At 39.3% G+C, this 21486-nt stretch overlaps 1 protein-coding gene and 1 pseudogene across 5 annotated transcripts in view; both read right to left on the bottom strand.

The window, feature by feature from the left end:
* Positions 1-5408: 5408 nt before the first annotated feature.
* On the bottom strand, positions 5409-8990 carry LOC129467452 (keratin, type II cytoskeletal 8-like; annotated as a pseudogene).
* A 1151-nt stretch (positions 8991-10141) lies between these two features.
* ELOVL7 (ELOVL fatty acid elongase 7) overlaps positions 10142-21486 on the bottom strand; it is a 95016-nt gene continuing 83671 nt past the window's right edge. For 4 of the 5 annotated variants that reach the window (XM_063622607.1, XM_063622608.1, XM_055252134.2 and 1 more), the window contains 2 exons: positions 19352-19488; positions 13640-16667 (listed from right to left, as the gene is read on the bottom strand). In XM_063622607.1, coding sequence (XP_063478677.1) covers positions 16458-16667; positions 19352-19488 — 347 coding nt within the window. In that variant the 3' untranslated portion in view covers positions 13640-16457. Of the gene's footprint in view, positions 10207-13639; positions 16668-19351; positions 19489-21486 lie in introns of those variants that run through there. The other variant, XM_063622610.1, reaches the window with a different exon arrangement.

The following is a 21486-nucleotide window of genomic DNA, read 5'->3' as shown; positions in this document are numbered from 1 at the left end:
GAAGTTATTTATCTATATAGCTAAGTTCTTTTTCCATATTAGCTCATATTGTCTTTGATTATAAGTGAGTGTCCATGTTTGCCACCTGGCTCTTTTCAGCCATAAAAACATATCCTGGGGAGGCAGAGCAAGATAGCCAAACAGAAGCCATCGTCCTCCCAACAGGAACACCAAATTTAACAACTATCTACACAAAAAAAGCACCTTCATAAGAACAAAAAAGCACCTTCATAAGAACCAAAAATCAGATGAATGGTCACAGTGCTGGTGCTGAAGAGGGTAGAAAAGACAGTGTTGAATCACCAACACCACCCCTCCACCATTCCCCAGCAGCAGCCATGTGGTGCAGATAGAGAATCTGTGCACTTTAGGGAGGGAGAACATAGCGATTGTGAAACTTTGCATTGGAACTCAGTGCTGTCAACATTAGGCAGAACTCAGCCAATGTCCACAGCAGAAGCATTCAGACCAGCCCTAGCTAGAGGGGAACCACCCACACCAACAGTCAGAACATGAGTTTCACCAAGCCTCGCCACTGCAGGTTAAAGTGCTCTAGGGAACTAAATAAACTTGAAGTCTAGGCCACAAGGACTACAACTCCCAGGCAAGTCTGAATGCTGTGCTAGGTGGGCTCAGAGCTAATGGACTTGGGGAGCATGCAACCTAGTAAGACACTAGCCAGGGCAGTTAGGGAAGAACTTGCACCACCCCTCTCACAAACCCAGGCACCGTAGCTTACAACTCTTAAAGATGATTTTGTCTTGCAATTGGATACCAGCTCAGCCATATTACAATAGGGCACCAGGCAGAGTTGAGAGGCCCCCCATTCCAGGCCTTAGCTCCCAGATGACATGTCTAGACACACCCTGGGCCAGAAGAGAAACTGCTGCCTTGAAGGAAAAAACCCAGTCCTGGCAGGATTCATGACCTGCTGATGGAAGGCTGGGCCCTGAATAATCAGCAGAGTAACCAAGTAGTACACGCCATGGGTCTTGGATGAGACTAACATGTATTAGTGTCACGTGTGACCCATCATATTCCCAGCTGTGATGGCCATAGGGAGAAACTCCTTCTGATTAAGAAAAGGAGATGGAAAAATAAAGGGGACTTTGTCTTGCAGCTTAGGTACTAGCTTGGCCACCCTGGGGTTGAGCACCAAGCAGGCCTGTGGGTCCCTGATGCCAGGCCTTGGCTCTTGTACAGCATTTCTGGACCTACCCTGGGCCAAAGGGGAGGTCATTGCCCTGAAGCATGAGTCCCAGGCCTGGCAGCAGTCACCACAAGCTAACTGAAGATACTGAAGAGTCCTTGGGCCTTAAGTGAACATCATTGGCACCCTGGCAGTACTCCCTGTGGATCTGTGGTGGTGGGGGACACAGGGAGAGATACCTCTGCTTATGGAAAGGGGAGGGAAGAATGGGAAGGACTTTGTCTTGTGGTTTTGGTACTAGCTTAGCCACAGTAGAATAGAGCAGTAGGTTGAGTTCTAAGGTTTCTGACTCCAGACCCTGGCTTTTAGACAGCATCTCTGGACCTGCTTGGGACCCAGGGGAACTAGCTGCCCTGAAAGGAAGGACACAAGCCTGGCTGGCTTCACCCCTTCTGACTGTAGAGCCCTAGGGGCTTGAGCAAACATAGGTAGTAGCCAGGTAGTAGTCACAGTGGGCCTTGTGCAAGACCTACGGCTGTGTTGCTTTCAGGTATGGCCCAGTGCAATCCCAGTCATGGTGGCCACAGGGGTCCATGTGTCACCCCTTTCCCAGCTATAGGCAACTCAGCACAGAGAAAGAGACTCCATTTGTTTGGGAGAAAGTAAGAGAAGAGAACAAGAGTCTCTGCTTGGTAATCCAGAAAATTCTTCCAGATCTTATCCAAGGCCACCAAGGTAGTACCTCTATGAGTCTGCAAGAACCACAGATGCAGTGACCAAAAACTTAGATCACAACACCCAAGACCTTTCAAATACCTGGAAAGCCTTCCCAAAAAGGATGAGTACAAACAAGCCCAGTCTGTGAAGACTACAATAAATACTTAACTCTTCAATGCTCAGACACTGACAAACATCCACAAACATCAAAACCATCCAGGAAAACATCCCCTCACCAAATAAACTGAATAATACACTGGAGACCAACCCTGGAGAGATAGAGACATGTGACCTTTAGACAGATAATTCAAAATAGTTCTTTGAGGAAACTCAAAGAAATTCAAGATAACACAGAAGAGGAATTCATAATCCTATCAGATAAATCTAACAAAGAGATTGAAATCATTTAAAAGAATCAAGCAGAAATACTGGAGTTGAAAAATATAATTGACACACTGAAGAATGCATCAGAGTCTCTTAATAGCAGAACTGATCAAGCAGAAGAGAGAATTACTGACCTTGACAACAAGCTGTTTGAAAACACACATTCACAGGAGACAGAAGAAAAAAGAATAGAAATGAATAAAGCACACCTACAAGATATACACAATAGCCTCGACAGGACAAATTTAAGAGTTATTGGCCTTAAAGAAGAGGTACAGAGAGGAGTAGAAAATTTAGTCAAAGGAATAATAACAGAGAACTTCCCAAACCTAGAGATATTAATATTCAAGTACAAAAATATTTGACCCAAAGAAGACTACCTCAAGGCATTTAATAATCAAATTCCCAAAGGTCAAGCATAAAGAAAGGACCCTAAAAGCAACAAAAGAAAAGAAACAAATAACATACAATGGAGCTCCAAAATGTCTGGTAGCAGACTCCTCAGTAGAAACCTTACAAGCCAGGAGAGAGTGGCATGACATATTTAAAGTGCTGAAGGAAAAAAAAACTTTTATCCTAGAATAGTATATCCAGCAAAAATATCCTTCATGCATGAAGGAGATACAAAGACTTTCCTAGAAAAACAAAAGCCACGGGATTTCACCAATACAAGACCTGTCCTACAGTAAATGCTAAAGGGAGCTCATCAATCTTCAAGAAAAGGATGTTAATGAGCAACAATAAGTCACCTGAAGGCACAAAACTCACTAGTAATAGTAACTACACAGAAAAACACAGAATATTATAATGCTGTAATTGTGATATGTAAACTACTCATATCTTAAATAGAAAGATGAAAAGATGAACCAACTAAAAATAATAACTACAATAACTTTTCAAGATATACACAGTATAATAAGATATAAATGGAAAAAACAAAAAGTTTAAAAGTAGGGAAATGAAGTTAAGTGTAGAGTTTTTATTAGTTTTCTTTTTGCTCGTTACTTTGTTTCCTTATTCAATCAGTGCTATCACCAGTTTAAAATAATGGGTTCTGGCCAGGCGCAGTGCTCACGCCTATTATCTCAGCACTTTGGGAGGCCAAGGCAGGCGGATCACCTGAGGTTAGGAGTTTGAGACCATCCTGGCCAACATGATGAAATCCCGTCTTTATTAAAAATACAAAAATTAAAGCTGGGCATGGTGGCTCATGCCTGTAATCTCAGCACTTTGGGAGGCCGAAGCAGGTGGATCACAATGTCAGGAGTTCAAGACCAGCCTGGCCAATATGGTGAAACCCTGTCTCTACTAAAACTACAAAAATTAGCCAGGCACAGTGGCAGGTGCCTGTAATCCCAGCTACTCGGGAGGCTGAGGCAGGAGAATCGCTTGAACCTGGGCAGCAGAGGTTGCGCCACTGCACTCCAGCCTGGGCGACAGAGTGAGACTTTGTCTCAAAAAAAAAAAAAAAATACAAAAATTAGCTGGCCATGGTGGCAGGCACCTGCAATCCCAGCTACTCGGGAGGCTGAGGCAGGAGAATTGCTTGAATCTGGGAAGCAGAAGTTGCAGTGAGCCAAGATCGCTCTATTGCACTCCAGCCTGGGGGATAAGAGCAAGACTTTGCCTCAAAAAAAATAAATAAATAAATAAAATAAAATAAAATGAAATAAAAGGGTTATAAGATAGTATTTGCAAGCCCCATGGTAGCCTCAAATCTAAAAATATACAACAGATGCAAAAAAATAAAAAAGAAAAAGAAAGAAATTAAGACATACCACCACAGAAAATAACTTTCACTAATAGGAAGTCAGGAAGGAAGAGAGACTACAAAACAATTAGAAAACAAATAACAAACTGACAAAAGAAAGTCCTTACTTATCAGTAATAACATTGAATGTAAATGGAGTAAATGTTCCAATGGAAAGACATAGAGTGGCTGAATAAAAAAAATAAGATCCAATGATCTGTTGCCCACAAGAAATACATTTTGCCTGTAATGACACACACAGACTGAAAATAAAGCGATGAGAAAAGATAATCCACACAAAGGGAAACCAAAAAAGGGCAGAAGTAGCTATACTTATAGCAGACAAAATAGATTTCAAGACAGAATCTATAAGAAGATACAAAGAAGGTCATTATAGAATGATAAAGGGGTCAATTCAGCAAAAGGATATCACAATTGTAAAATATGTGCACTCAACACTGGAGCACCCAGATGTATGAAGCAAATATTATGAGAGCTAAAGAAAGAGACAGACCACAATACAATATTAGCTGGAGACTTCAACACCCCACTTTCAGGATGGGAGAGCTCTTCCAAAAAGAAGATCAGTGAAGAAATATTGGACTTAATCTGCCCTATAGAACAAAGGGACCTAATAGATAATTACAGAACATGTCATCCAAAGGCTGCAAAATACACATTCTTTTTTTCATCACATGGATCGTTCTCAAGAATAGACCATATGTTATATTACAAAACAAATCTTAAAACATTCGGGAAAAATAACATCAAGCATCTTCTCTGACCACAAACAACTCACCATTCACCCCGCCCCTCCCATCCCAATCAGTACTGCTCCTGGTCCTGCACTCTTAAAGCCGAAACACTGGGCTCACCTTCCATATTTCCCTCAAGCTCAGGCCAGGGTGTTTCTTTCCTTTCCTCATCTGGAATTACCTGTTGGGCACACTCTTCTGCCTCATTTTCTGTCTGGCAAACATCCCCTTATTGTTCATGAGGCAGCTGATATTATCTCCCCTTTAAAGTCTCTGCTTAAGTCCTACCACAGCCCAGATAGAGCTATTTCTCCTTTCTGTGCCTACATTGTACAGGCTAAAAACTTCTTTCTTCTTTTCTCGCTTTCTTTCTTTCTCTTTCTGCAGAGCTAGCTGAGGTTTTATTTTGGACCATAAAAAAAAAAAAAAAAAAAAAGCAATTGAATTGTTTTGTAGCTGGAGAGATGAGCATGGGAGATCCCCAGGCAGTAAACTCCCCTGGGGGTGGGCTGAGGGCTAGGGCTGAGTCTCAGGTGGGTCTCCCATTCCCTGTGCTCCCCTGCACAGCCGCCTCCCTCGCGTGCTCTGCGGTAGCCGCAGGAGGGGCAGGCTGGGAGGGGCTGCCGCCTCAGCTGTTCACTTGAGCAGGACGTCAGGAGGACTCAGACACCAGCGTCCCATCGCGGGTCTCAATCTTCTTCACAATCATGGCCCTGATGGAGCTGGTGCGGCTGAAAGCGCAGGAGCCCGCGCCAGAGCCAAAACTGGAGCCCAGGCCGTAGCTGAGGCCGGGGCTTGTGAGGCCCCCATAGGTCGAGCTCAGACCACCTGCACAGCCGCTGGTGGTCTTCATACGGACACTCATGTTCTGCATCCTAGACTCCAGCCGGCTCTCCTCGCCCTCCAGCAGCTGTAGGTGGCGATCTCGATGTCCAGGGCCAGCTTGACGTTCATCAGCTCCTGGTACTCACGCAGCTGCCGCGCCATGTCCTGCTTGGTCCGCTGCAGGGCGGCCTCCAGCTCAGACAGCTCAGCGTTGGCATCCTTAACGGCCAGCTCCCCACGCTACTGGGCATCTCTGATGGCGGCCTCCAGGGCAGCCCTCTGGCCTTTGAGGCCCTCAGTCTCAGCCTGGAGCCGGCTTATGTTCCAGTTCATCCAGGAGATCTCAGTCTTTGTATGCCGCAGGTCATCCCTGTGCTTCCCAGCCAGCATCTGGAGCTCCACATACTTGATCTGGTACATGCTCTCAGCCTCAGCCCAGCTGCGGTTGGCGATCACCTAGTACTGTGCCTTGACCTCAGCGATGACGCTATGTCCAGGGAGCAGCTGTTGTCCATGGACAGCACCACAAACGTGTCCGAGATCTGGGACTGCAGCTCCCAGATCTCCTCTTCATACAGCTGCCTGAGGAAGTTGATCTCGTCAGTCAGCCCTTCCAGAATAGACTCTAGCTCTACCTTGTTCATGTAAGCTTCATCCACATCCTTCTTGATGAGGACAAATTCATTCTCCATCCCTGTACGCTTATTGATCTCATCCTCATACTTGTTCTTGAAGTCCTCCAGCAGCCCCTGCATGTTGCCAATTCCGCCTCCAGCTTCAGCTTCTCCTGGCCCAGAGTTTCCAGCTGCCACCTAAAGTTGTTGATTGATGTAGCTCTCGAACATGTTGTCCATATTGCTCCGAGCCATCTTCTGCTGCTGCAGGAGGCTCTACTTGGTCTCCAGCATCTTGTTCTGCTGCTCCAGGAACCGTACCTTGTCTACGAAGGAGGCAAACTTGTTGTTGAGGGTCTTGATCTAGTTCTTCTCCTGGGTGCAGACTCCTGGATGTTGGAGTCCATCTCCAGTTAAGGGAGCTCAGCAGGCTCTGGTTGACCATGACGGCGGTGATGCCTTCCATGCCACTGGCCCCACTATAGCCTCTGCCCAGGTCACCCCGGAAGCTGCTGCTGCCCACTTAGGAGAAGCTCGAGGAGCTGATGCGGGCACCAGGCCCACAAGGTGGACACCTTGTAGGACTTCTGGGTCATCCTGCTGGACATGGTGGAGGCAGGAGTGGAGGCAGGTGGCCTGAACCAGGCAGAGATTCCAGAAGGAGAGGACAAGCTGCTTCTTGGTATTTATTTATTTATTTATTCATATTTTAAATTCAGGGGTACATGTGCAGGTTTGTTATACAGGTAAACTTGTGCCACGGGGCTGTGTTGCATAGACTGTTTCATCACTCAGGTATTAAGCCTAGACCCTTTCATTATTTTTCCTGATCCTCAACCTCCTCCCAGACTTCACCCTTAGACCCCAGTGTCTGTTGTTCTGTTGTTCCCTCTATATGTCCATGTGTTCTCATCATTCAGCTTTCACTTATAAGTGAGAACATATGTTATTGGTTTTCTGTTCCTGTGTTAGTTTGCTAAGGATAATAGCCTCCAGCTCCATCCAGGTTCCTGCAAAGGGCATGATCTTGTTCTTTGCTATGGCTGCATGTATTCCATGGTGTATCTGTACCACATTTTCCTTATTCAGTCTACCATTGGTGGGCATTTAGGTTGATTCCATGTCTTTACTACTGTGAATAGTGCTGGAGTGAACATACATGTGCATGTGTCTTTATGACAGAATGATTTATATTTCTTTGGGTATATGCCCTGTAAAGGGACTGCTGGATCAAATGGTAGTTCTGTTTTTAGCTCTTTGAGGAATCACCACATTGCTTTTTACAGTGGTTGAACTAATTTACACTCCCACCAACAGTGTATAAGCATTCTTTTTCTCTGCAACCTTGCCAGCATCTGTTTTATTTCTTGACTTTCTAATAATAGTCATTCTGACTGGTGTGACATGAAATCTCATTGTGATTTTGATTTGTATTTCTCTAATGATCAGTGATGTTCAGCTTTTTTTCATGTGCTTTCTGGCTGCATGTATGTCTTCTTCTGAAAAGTGTTCATGTCCTTTGCCCACTTTTTAATGTTTTTTTTCTTATACATTTGTTTAAGTTCCTTATAGATGCTAGATATCAGACTTTTGTTAGATGCATAGTTTCTAAAAATTTTCTCTTATTCTATAAACTGTCTATTTACACTCCTGATAGTTTCTTTTGCTGTGCAGAAGCTCTTTAGTTTAATTATATCCCATTTGTCAATTTTTGCTTTTGTTGCAATTGCGTTTGGCATCTTTGTCATGAAATCTTTGCTTGTTCCCATGTCCAGAATGGTATTACCTAGGTTGTCCTTCAGGGTTTTTATAGTTTGGGGGTATACATTTAAGTCTTTAATCCATCATATGTGGTGTAAGGAAAGGGTCCAGTTTTTACTGTCACTACTAAAAATACAAAAATTAGCCAGGTATGATGGCAGGTGTCTATAATCCCAGCTACTCAGGAGGCTAAGGCAGGGAGAATTGCTTGTACCCGGAAGGCGAAGGTTGCCGTGAGCTGAGATTGTGTCTCTGTACTCCAGCCTGGACGACAGAGCGATACTCCATCTCAAAACAAACAAACAAGCAAACAAACAAAAACTATTTGTTTAACAGCAGAATATCTGACTGGACTTGTTTGCATGTTTGTTGCCCTCTATCCAAGTGAAAATCTCTGTGGGGATTGGTATTATTTGACTTTATTTTTATATTCTAGCACAGCAATTGGCATATAGTAGGAGTTTAATAAATTGTTGAATGATTGACTAAACCACTAAAGAGTGTGCAGAGGAAGAGAACTTATAATAATAGCACATACTTATTCAGTGCTTCATTCATTCATTCATTCATTCAACAACAGTTATTGAACTCCCGTAATATGCCAGCCATTGTTCTAGGCACTTGCAGTGAACAAAATAGACAAAATCATCTACCCTTGAAGAGATTACTTTCTCATGAGGAAGACAGTCAATAAATAATATTAATAGTAACTAAATGCATTGTATAGCATGTTAGAAGGTAATAAGTGCTGTATAGGAAAAAGAATGATGAGGGTGCAGGCTGCAGTACTGAAAAAGTGAGATTTGAACACAGGAGAGAATTGAAGGGTTTAGCCAAGCAGTTATTTTGGGAACAGTCCCTTAGGCAGAGAAAAATAAATGAAGAACCCTAAGATGGAAATGCACTTACAATGGTCCAGCGACCAGCAAGGAGGCCAGTGTGGCTGGAGCAGAGGGAACAAAGTGGGGACTGGTAGGTGGTGAGGACAGAGAAGCAATGACAGAGTTTTTACGCTCAGTGAAACCAGAAACCATTGTAGGGTTCGGAATAAAAGAGTTACATGATCTGATTTACGTTGAGATGACTTTGGCTGCTATTTGGACAAGAAGTTTTAGGGAAGCAAAGGCAAAAGCAGAGAGTCAGATAGGAAGCTATTCCAGGAATCCAGGCATGAGATAAGGGCCCAGGATTGGTCAGATTCTGGTTATACTTTGAGAGGAAGCCAGCAGGATTTCTTGTTGGATTTGGCATTGAGTGAGAGAGAAAGGACCTGAGGATGACTCTGAGGTTTTTAGCCTGAATAACTGGAAGGAAAGCACTGCTCTAAAAGTTTTCCCTGTTTTAACTCATCTAATATCCCACAATAACTGGATAAAGAAGTATTGTTTCCATTTTCAGTTGGGACACTAAGAGACAGAGAAGCTGTCCAGGTTACAGAGCTAGCAAGAAACAGAGTCAGGATTTGACCAGGCAGGCTGGTTCCAGAGACTGTGCTCCCAACCAGTGTACCACGCTTCCTCTTTGTGACAGCATCTAGTAGGATGAAAGGCTTTTATACAGGGATAATATAATATTATAATCTAGGCAAATATTATTATAATATAATCTAGACTATATTATAATCTAGGATAATATTATAATCTAGGAAAAATTATTTAGGTCTGAACAAGGAAGGTTGCCACAAGAATACAAAGAAAGGCATAAATTCATGGGCAAGATAACCCAAAATGGGCAAAAGACACACTGACCAGAATCTGTACAACTTTTAAGATAGAAGGCTACAAGGGGGGGCTCCTGTCAGTAATCCCAGTGCTTTGAGAGGCTGAAGTGGGAGAATCGTTTGACGCTAGGAGTTCAAGACCAGCCTGGGCTACATAACAAGACCTCGTCTCCACAAAAGATAAAAAAAATTATCCAGGCATGTTGCCACTCCGGAAGCTGAGGCAGGAAGATTGCTTGAGCCCAGTAGTGTGAGGCTACTGTGAGCTATGAAGGTGCCACCGTGATCCAGCTGGGGCAACAGAGGAAGACCCATCTCTTATAAAAAAAAATAAAAGGAACACAGTAGCTCCAAGTTTACATCTCCACATTCAAATACTCAGATGCTTGTATCATTCTTATTTAAGTTGTAAGGACTATGCACAGAGTGTCCTTTTGTGTGGCCTGGGCACTTAGAGATACTTACCTCATATCAAGCTTTCTCCCTTTAGTAACCAGAGTACATCCCAAACTAATTGAATCCTGTAGGTCCTAGAATACAAAGAAGGTGCAGCAATGTTTTAATAATGCTGTAGTTTGAATACAGGCAAAAATGTTCATATTTAGATTTGAAGAGTATTATGGTTTGTAACTTTGTTGAGTTATAGGTACATGTGCAGCCTGACCTGATGATACTGGCTGTCAATAAAAAGTATGAACATGCCGAGCCAGCGCCAGGAAAGTAAGAGCCCTTTGGCCCTCTCTCTGGGGCAGCCTGGTATAAAAGACATGTTGTATGGCCTGTTATACTGCGGTTGTATCTGCTAGAAACATCTGGAGGAATTTCTATCTCCCCAATCATCGTGTATCTTATGCTGCCTGAAACGAAGAGAACCATAACCCTTGCTCTCATTTAATCTAGGTACCTACCTTCAACTCCATACTCAAATCTGAGTCTATTTCTCTGTGCAAGGGGCCACTTTCTTACTGAAAAATTAAAACAGCACTTACTTTCACCTACAGAACTAGTCAATACAAACCAGAACTGTGTGAATTAAACATAGGCTTTAACTCTCCTAAAGAGAAAAATAAGTATTCCTGTCTATTTTAGGTAATACTTTGTGTGGCAGACTGTATTTTCCAAGTACAATATTTCTCCCATCCTACATGTACTTACGAGGTAGCTTTTACATTTTTCCCATTGAGGGACATGGTCTGTGTCCTCTCCTCTTGAAAATGGGTGGGCTTTTGTACAGGGGAAGTGATATTCTCTGACTTCTACGGCCAGGTTATAAAAGGCAATACTGCTTCCATTTTGTTCACTGGAATGCTTACTCCTGAAGCCTTCGGTCTGACTTCCCTGAGACTGCCATGCTGTGAGGAAGCTCAAAGTAGCCCAAGGGGAAAGACTACACGGACAGGACTTGAGACTACACAGAGATCTCCAGCCATCCCCCACTGCCTCAACCTCCTGGTTCCTGGTTAAGCCACAGTCTGGCTGCAATTGCACCAAGGACCCCAAACAATAACCACTCAGCTTCTCAAATCATTGATCCTTCAAAGTGGTAAGAGATGTAGCCTTGATGTAGCTGTAAGTCATCAAATTTAGGGGTGATTTGTTAGTCAATAATAGATAAACTGTAACAGCTTGAGAAACAACAATACTATTTATATAAAGATAACAAAGGCTATACAAATAGCATACTGATGGAAAAATATATGCTAAATATAGACACTGAATATATAGACTATATATAAATTATATTGGTATATCAATCATTTTGAATCTATTATATATAATACATTATATATAACTTATGTGTATATATATTCATCCAAAAGTAATGATTTAATCATTTGCTGATGCCAGGCAGAGTGCTGGCCCTAAATAAGTGTGTTCAATCACTTTTCCATTTAGACACTTGAAGAATTATATGTACTTCTGTGCAAAATAATGGCCCATCATGGTGGTGGATTCTCAGTGGGTGAGGTTACATCAGGTGCTTACTCAAACGTCATCTCTTACCTTCTTTCTAATAGAATCTAATTTTGTTGGAGATGACAATGTGCCCATCTAGTTCACAGCTTCCCCTGCAGCCAGAGATGGCCATGAGGCAGTTTTGACCATTGAGATATAAGTGGAAGTTGTTGTGTGGGACCCCCGGGAAAGTCCTTTAGAAAGAAACAACCCTAGACTCTATTGTATTTGGTACCCAAGGAGGCATACAAAGACATCTTCTTCCCTGGTGGTATATGGTATATGCAGATTTTCTCTGTATCCCTGCCCCTCCCCAGAGTACTTAGCTACATGACATGATGCTTTGGAATGACAGACACTAACTACAGTCTATTACACCCAACTGCTTCCTACGAGAAGGATATACTGGAAAATGCTGGTGACAGGGAGCCTCAGGCTCCATGGAAGGGATTCTTTTCCAGAGGCTCTCATAACCAGGCTGATCATGTTACTCCTCCACCAAACATCTTCAGTGGGTCCTGATGAACATTATTTTTTGTTTCATCAAAGGTAACTACTTAACATTAGGATAACATATCTTGCAAATCTGTAATACACTTTTCACTTGTCAACAGGTATGCCACCTTTGTTTTTATTAAAATTTGATGTAGGCTTGTCTTTTTAAACTGTACTGTAAACTTTTTAAGGGCAGGGACCACATCCAGCACATTTTAAAGTTTCTCATGACACTTAGATGCAGTAAGCACCCTCAATACTGACTGACTACCAGTGAAAATCATGTCAATTCTGTCATTTTGGTTCCTAACTTAAATAACATCTATACAGAACATTATAATACATACATTACTTTTTAAAAACTGGACAATTTCAAACATACACAGAAGTAGACAGAAGAGTATAATAAACTCCTATTAAGTGAACCCATTACCCAACTTTAACAATTATCAACACCTCCTTTTCTTTTTACTAGAGTATGTTAAAGTGAAATCAGACAACCTATCATTTTACATATACATACTTCAGTGTATGTATTTCACATATAAGTACTTTAAAATATATACATCTGCAATACAGTAATAATATCTAATATTAATAATTTCTGTCTTTTAACATTTAGTTCATGTTCAGTTATATCTAATTGTTCTAAGAATGTCCTTTTATGATTTGGTTTGTTCAAATCAGGATTCAAATGACATTTGGTTAATATATCTTAAGTCTTTTATCTACAAAAGTTGCCTTCTCTGGATTTCTTTTTTTTTAAATGACATTTATTTATTGAAGAAACCAGGTCATTTGTTCTAAGGAATTTCCTGCATTTTGGACTCGGCTGATTGTACCCTCTTGGTGTCTTTTAACTCTTATATACTGTACTTCCTGTAACTAGTAGTTTAGATACAGAGGATTGATTAGATTCAAGTTCAAAATTTTTTTTGCCACGAATACCTCGAGTATTATAGTGTATTATGAGACAAAACACCTGGTTGTCCCACTTTGAATGACATTAAGATTGATCAGTGGGTTCAGTCGTATCAGCACAAGCCATCCCCATCAACCTTTCATCTAACTGTTTTAGCAACCAGTGATCATTAGCTATTCCCACTTATTAGAGACAGTGGGGATGGCAAAATTATTCTTTTTTGTTGATTCTTTCCACTTAAAAAACCTTGCCTACTAACATACCGCCAATTTTGAAATTCTGTACAACCTAAACACATAACTCAAATTCAAATTCTTTCATAGAGTCTTCCCTGTCTGCTAAGTGGCAGAACTGTCACTCATCTGGCACCTATCATCTACTGCCCTGTCACATAATTTCATCTGCCAGTTGGAAAGCTCCAGGAGATCCCAATTATGTTCTAGGTATCTTTGTATCCCAAAGATGAACACAGCACGTGTACAAGAAATATGTAAAATAACTTTGATTGGTGAGTATTCAAATTAAAAGTCACCAACCCATGCAAATACATGCAGCTAGATTCCAAAATGAAAAATACACACACATATACATGCAATACCACAAATTTATTATAATACACAGGGAAAAACAAACTCAAACTTTGACAACATCCACAGAATGTTCCAGTCTTTAAAAAGTTAACAGAAATAAAGGGTAATGGAGAGAATATAATCTCATAATTTTATAATTAAGGCTGTAAATGGCAAAGTCCCATAGATATTTAAAAATCTATATTTGTATTTATTTATAATATAGATATAGGCCCTCAAGGATTCATAGAGATTTATGTAATAAACTAGATTTTGGAACTATTTATTTTGTTGTTGTTGTTGCTTGTTAGGTAAGCAAACCCAAACAAATTAAGTCCTGAAAAGTGGGATGAAATCCCACAGGAACTCTATGTGACCACACAGAACTCTAATAAATACGGCCCATACAAATTCTATATCCAGTGAAAATCATTTTGATCCACAATCATGTTGATGTTTCTATGGAGGATACTTCTAGCAGCTGTGATTTCTTTTGTAGCATTCTGGCTCTCCACTTCTATTCATATAATTGAGTATGTGTTTTATTACATGTTAGCTTACAGGCAAGTTAAACATTTTAAAGACTACAGGGAGGTTAGGAGAGGTTGTATGATGACGGTCGGCAAGTATGCAAGAAATAAACTCTCCTGTTTCATCTCTTTAATTTTTGCCTCATTTTGGTCTCTATACTACTTGGGGTCTTTGGAAATGGTGTGATTTATAACAGCACCTAGCATACCTTCTCATTTTAGCACAGGTTAGATATGAAGAGCCAAACCTGGAAAACAGTTAAGGAGTCCTGAGACCTTTCCAGTGGAATAAATTAGAGCAGCAGTTTCATTTAGCTGTGCTCTTTTGTCCTTTATTCTTTATTTTCTAAAAATATAAAATTATGGCCAGGCGCAGTGGCTCACCCCTGTAATCCCAGAACTTTGGGAGGCCGAGGTGGGAGGATCACCTGAGGTCAGGAGTTCGAGACCAGCCTGGCCAACCCTGTCCCTACTAAAAATACAAAAATTAGCTGAGCATGGTGGCAGGTGCCTGTAATCCCAGCTACTTGGGAGGCTGAGACAGGAGAATCACTTGAACCTGGGAGGCAGTGGTTGCAGTGAGCTGAGATTGCGCCATTGCACTCTAGCCTGGGCAACAAAAGTAAAACTGCTTCAGAAAAAAAAATAATAAATTTACATATATATATGTAATTACTCCCATTTATCAACCTTTACCTTCTCATGCTGTAATCAAGTAAAATCACAAAAGATCACTTAGAGGCAAATAACCTTATGAATCTGGTAAGTGTAAACATAACAAGCCATGGTATTGAGTAAAACTTAGGCATTGACAATAAGTATCTCTGTGTGTTCAAAATTAACTGGGGCTTTAAGTACTAATTGTTTAAAGTCCTACAAACATAAACAGTGCTTCAAAATTGAGTATAAATAAAAGAAGAAAAAAATACGGAAAAATTCACAAATGTCCAAATATTATTTCTTGGACAAAACTCTACTGACTAGTAGTTTTGATTCTCTGACAAGAAAATGTAAAAATAACAGAAAGAAAGTAGCAATTTTAAAGAAACAAAGCCTATGCCAAATGAATTTCAGTCCTTCATTACATGGTTTTATAGGTCTGGAAACAGAAATCCAGGTTGTTAATTAATTCATAATTCCAGAAAATACTTTATTGTTCAGTATACCTATAACATTAATTATATAATCTATTACCGTTATGTAGTCTGTTTGCTTACATAATCAATTTTCCCCTGGATATTCTCTGTGCCACAATTTGCCTCTAGTTGCTTCACAGCCACTCTAACCCATATCTGGAAACTGTGTACAATAGGTAATATTATTTATGATTTAAGGGTAGTACCTGTAGTGTGCTAATAATATGAACATGTAAGTATCTAACCTATATATTTAACCAAGATAATAATTTAAACCATGACAGTGTAAGAAAGTGATATGATACTATAACAGACAACAGGTTTTTCCCACTGAACTACACAATACTTTTTACATTGACAAATTCATCTCTTTCCAGAGATTGTATACAAAGTTAATTGTAAAACAGTAATAGCAAAGTATTCATTAACCCATTAAAACAAGTCACCTTGTTTTGAAAATAATCAACTGAATGAAACTTGGTGTCAAGTGCATCAGTGTACTAACCCAAAGGATTGCTACTTTGAAACAGTTTGTACAACAAATGGGTTGTGAGGAAGTCTTAACAGCAAAACTGGTGATGGCTACTGAAAAGATCCATTGAAAATTATCATTAAAGATTTTAAATGACAAGTTATCAAAAACTCACTCAATTTTCACCTGTGCTAGCTTGCTAAAATGGGAGTTAACTCTAGAGCAAATATAGTATCTTCTGAATACAGTCAATAAATGACAAAGCCAGGGCCTACAGTTGGTTTCCAGACTTTCCAGACCCAGCAGAAGGAATGTATTGTATCACATGGATATCTGTCTGTGCTCAAAATACCTAATGATATTTTTCATCTTTATTGGACTTCCTTGAAGAGTACTGTATTGCTTCATATCTTTTTTTCACTGTAACAAAATATTTTAAACAAAACCTTTGGATTAGGTTTAAAAGCAGCTAAAAAAAAAAACAAAAAACAAAAAAAACTTCTGGCGGCTGTAGGCTCTAATTATCAGAAGACTGTTATCTGGAAGCTTCGGGCTCTCAAATATCAGACATCCCAATAACTTATCATAAAAATACAAGCTCTTAGTTTTGAAAAATATACAAAATGCACTGCATAGGTAAATATCTCTTGATTGTCAAGGAAGACAATGTATCAGTTTCGATCACAGACTTACGTTGGGCTTCAATTATCTTTGTTTTTGCAAGTTCCATTTTTCACAGTTTTGGGCAACCTCTGACCTTTGGTGTAAGCGCGGTACCAAAAATGGAGAAAGAGCAGCAGAAACATGAAACTGTAACTCATAATGATGCACGCAAAGACTGGAAACTGATACTTGCAATCCTCCATGAAAAAGAACTGGCTTATGTGGATGGTGACAATAACGAACTGGACCTAAGAAATGAAAATGTGAAAAAAAATTATTCAGATATGAAGAGTTAACAATTCTTTACCTACCTATGTTTATGCACTCCCAAAGTGCAGACAGTACACTATTGGGCAGAGAAGTGCACCTTTAAATCTAGCCTCCCTGAGAGTGATAATGGGTGGTATAATGTCAAAAGCCAGTTGGAAGTATGGATCCACTATTCAGAACCGCAAAATTGCACAACCACAGAGTCTATATTTAAATGTTCTCTGGAGCTGTGCAGTGCAGCAACCTTTTTACTACTCAGAGAATCAACAGAGCAGGTTTTCTCTATAAGTCTCTGACTTGAGTCCTTGACTATGATGAAATGACCATGCACTACATGTGGCCTATTTTTTTCAGGATGATTTCAATTTCAAATATTCTGTCCTGTTATTGGACCAGATATTTTAATTTTTGGAAAATAATAACATTTTACTTAGAGCCCCTTGAATTTTGTAGTAGCCAAAGCATCTCTGAGTCCTTATACCTGCCACTTGTCCTCCACAGTCACAGATAAAAATGTGTCTGGGCCAGGCACGGTGGCTCACGCCTGTAATCCTAGCACTTTGGGAGGCTGAGGCGGGTGGATCACGAGGTTAGGAGTTCGAGACCAGGTCGGCCAAGATAGCAAAACCCTGTCTCTACTAAAAATACAAAAATTAGCCAGGCGCAGTGGTACGCGCCTGTAGTCCCAGCTACTCAGGAGGCTGAGGCAGGAGAATCGCTTGAACCTGGGAGGCGGAGGTTGCAGTGGGCCGAGATCGTGCCACTGCACTCTAGCCTGGGTGACAGAGCGAGACTCCATCTCAAAAAAAAAAAAGTGTCTGAACTGCCAGCTGAGGCAGAGAATCTACAAGGTGTGAGAGAGAACTGGTGGCCCTTCTAGTAGTGCTCAAGGGCTCTGTAGGGCAGAACATGTTACACAGTCCCAAGAGCGACCTTTTCTAGGCTAATATTCAGATTTTCTGGTTATCATGTTTTCCCTGATTAAAAAGCAACATGTGTTCTGTGGAAATTTTAGAAAAGTAAAACTCTATAAAGAAACAGACAACCATTACTCACAATCTGTCTAGTTATAATCATGGTTAAGATTTTCACAGTTTATTTTATTATCGTTTTATCCTTGTCATCATCAACTTTCCTTGCATTATCTTAATGTATATTTATGACATTCCCACAGCATAGCCACTTATTCCTCTCATTTTGCAAAAGAGAAAACAAAACTTTAGGAAGGCTAAACAGTATCCTCAACATTCTATACATGTGTATGTTTGTGTATAATTGACATATTTGAGAATATAATGAACAAATGTCCATCCTATTTTTTCTACATCAGTATTTTTTCATGTTATTAAAAAGTCTGTACAACATTTAAGAGTATGCTAAGAGAAAAAAAAGCCTAAATACAAAACACAAAATTATATATGCAATACTACATACAAATAATGTAAAAGGTGTACACATATGCCTGAGAGAAAAACTGGATGAAAACCAAATAAAAATATCATCAGTGATTATCCCTGGGTGGCAGAATTACATGTATTTTTTTTCTCTTTGCTTAATTAGGTGTTCTCACGTATTTGCAATGAGCATATACTACTTTGAGAAAATAGTATTTTTTAAAGAAGCAATGGTGAGTAATTTTCATGACTTCATAGTATTTCAAAGTATGAATTAAAATAATTTATTTTACCATATCCTTATGGTTGGTCATTTAGTTTGCCGCCAACTTCAAATACAACAAATAACTCTGCAAGGAAATACTCTGATCTTGATTTAGGATCCTTACCCATTAAAATATCAGTCTGTCACCTGGAAGAACACATTATATGAATGTGCCAAATTTCATGTAGGAAGTTACAGGATTTTAATAAAAAATTAATCTTCACCACGCTACCTAAACCAAATTCATACTTTCTCATCGGTGTTACTGGCAGAATATGACATCAATTTATTATAGACTGCAAATGTGGAAATACAAGGATGGCAGAATTCTCCTTTTAATAGACACCAATAAAATGTAAAGCAAATCATCATCTCAAACCCATAATGAGTCTCCAAAAAAATTAAATATCATATATTTTGAGAATTAATGCTTAGAATGCATTATTAGGTCTAAACTGAGTGCCTCTGGCTTTTTCAAACATTGTTTATATAAGGGCAGTATTCAAATTTAGGTAATACATACATGTTGGTCTAACCCTCTACATTTTTAATTCTCACAATGCTTTTTATTAACTAGAGGAAAGATGGACTTATAAATCTTAGGACTAGATAGGTAAGCACACAGGAAGGCTCATTGTTCCCTCAAAGTTGCATTCCCTCAAGGTCATTTAGATCTAATGGAATTTCTAATAGGTATTATGCCTATTGATGGTCATATAACTTTGGAGTTATTTTAATCACAAATGTATTTATTCTTGTATAAATGCATAAAATAGTATAAAGATGGCATAAAACTACACATGCTTGTTTAACTGTCTGAGCCTCTTGGTTACCAAAGTTCATCTAACATATTAAGAACCATGATGGCATATCATGTAGGGGCCAGACTCTCTACCCCTATTGTTTTGTCTTTCTTCTTTATTTAACTAGTATCCTAGTTCACAGTGAAAACAAGTGACTCTAGTTGCTTCATATATGGTTTTAAAGGCAATTAATTGCTCACAAGCTGTAATGATGTCAAATATTTTTTCCACCACAAATACTTCTGGTAGGCTGGTCCCAACGCAGAAAGTCCATAGTAGGAATACATGACTACATGTACAGCTGTATTTAGAAGGGCATGGAATGTTCCCAAACCACCTGGAAAATAAAATTATTGTAACATGAGGCCATTGTTCCTTAAAATGAACCACATTTTCATCTGAACTGAGATTTTTGTATAATTATTTCTTGAATTTTGGAAAAAAATATATAAAATATCAATCCTTTTAAACAACTATCAAATTAGAGGGGGCTGGACAGTATATGTAGTAAAATATAAGATATGAACCTGAGAAAGTAAATTAGCATATCTTTATTTTGTTATATCTTAGCTTAAGGTGGTCTACAATTTGAATTTACTTACACTTAGTTGAGTTACCTTTTAAATATAGTATGTTGCTAAATAATAGTAATAACGTTCATATTTTAGTGAGGGTTAACATATAAAAGGTATACAAAGTACATTAATCTTGATGATTTTTCATGTATGTATACATCCATGTCACTACCAAGATCAAGACACAGAACATTTCCAACACCACATAAGATTCCCATGTGCTCCTTCCAAGAATATACCCCTCCCAAGGTAGCTTTACTCTAACTTATCACCAACTATTATTTTTGTCTGCTATTAAACTTCACATAAATGGAATTACACAGGATTACTCTTTTGTACCTGGTACATATATTGGTAGCTTGTCTTTTTACTACTGTGTAGTATTATACCATATAAACGCATCACTAGTTACCCATTCTCCTATTGACAGACATGTGGGTTGCTTCCAATTTGGGCTATTCTGAATAAAGCTGCTAAGAATATTTTTGTATATGTCATTGTGTGGAATCAAATTTACTTTTCTACTCTCAATAATCTTCATTAAATAATTTTGGCAGTAAAACCACTGGCTTTCACTAGCAAACTGCTGAATTTAATTAATTATTGTTTTCCCAAAGTAAATATCTACTAACTGTGAAACCATCCTTATTTATGGCTTCCAATTGATTATGCCTTCCTATCTTGGTTTTCTTCTTCTCATTTCGCCACATGTCCTACCAATCACCTACAACTGAGAATAGAAGCAAAGAACACATGGGAATGTAAGACAAGATCATTTCAATTGTCTTTAGCTGGACCAGTAATACAGCAGAAGGGGAAACGGTGTTTAGCTGATAGTGTGGCGGGGGGAACACTCTCCCTGGGGTCTGTTTCCTAAGAGAACAATCTGGAAGAATATGTGTTCTTTATGTATAGCCTGACTCAGCTTAGTAATGTTCACCTGGAATTTACATTTTTCTCTAAAACATTCTGTTTTCTTAATTCCAGTATTCTTTAATTCTGGAAATAAAGCAAACCCTCATCAATTTAGATTACGGTAGAAGAAGAACTGAATTCATAAACACTATGCATTACAGAAAGTTTAAAGGAAAATACAAATTCATCACTTCTAATATAATCTGGAGAAAATCTAATAAATCTGTTACACAGTAGAAATTGCTTTTAAATAATTATTCCTAATTGCAGCAATTCTAGATATTTCTAGATACTAGCACTGCTGAAGTACTCTGTTAAAATAACCTGTTTTAAATAATTACTTTTAAGCAGTTAAGTATTCTCCCAAAGCCTGATTTATGCTATACTGTTCTACATAAACTTTCTCCTCCTGACAAGAGAAAGCTGTATTTTAGCTAATCCCTCAATTACCATAAATTTCAAGTCAGAAGGAACTGAATTAACTAAGCTTATTAACAACTTTCCAGCTTGAATTATTTACATTTGGATTGGTCTTCTTTCCCAAAGGAAATCTGAATAAACACATTATTGTGGTGTAAGAACACCTTTTCTAAGTTAATTTAAAAATAGAATAGTTGTCTACTTCTGATAGTTTAGGAGTCAAGGTGCTTAAAAGGAGGATAAGCCAAATACCTCTCAAATTCATTTGTGTTTCATAATAATATACACATAGGACATCTATTTCACCTTTGATATGGAACTATGTCAGAGCTTTTCTAACTAAGACACCTCTCCTATTATTTAAAAGAGGAGTGCCTATTTTCTGTTTGGATACTTTCACCATTAAATATCCTAAAATGAGGATC

Source organism: Symphalangus syndactylus, chromosome 18 (assembly GCF_028878055.3).
Source record: "Symphalangus syndactylus isolate Jambi chromosome 18, NHGRI_mSymSyn1-v2.1_pri, whole genome shotgun sequence".
Classification (NCBI taxonomy): Eukaryota; Metazoa; Chordata; class Mammalia; order Primates; family Hylobatidae; genus Symphalangus; species Symphalangus syndactylus.
The sequence above is the reverse complement of the archived record's forward strand: the minus strand, read 5'-3'. Positions and strand labels throughout refer to the sequence as shown.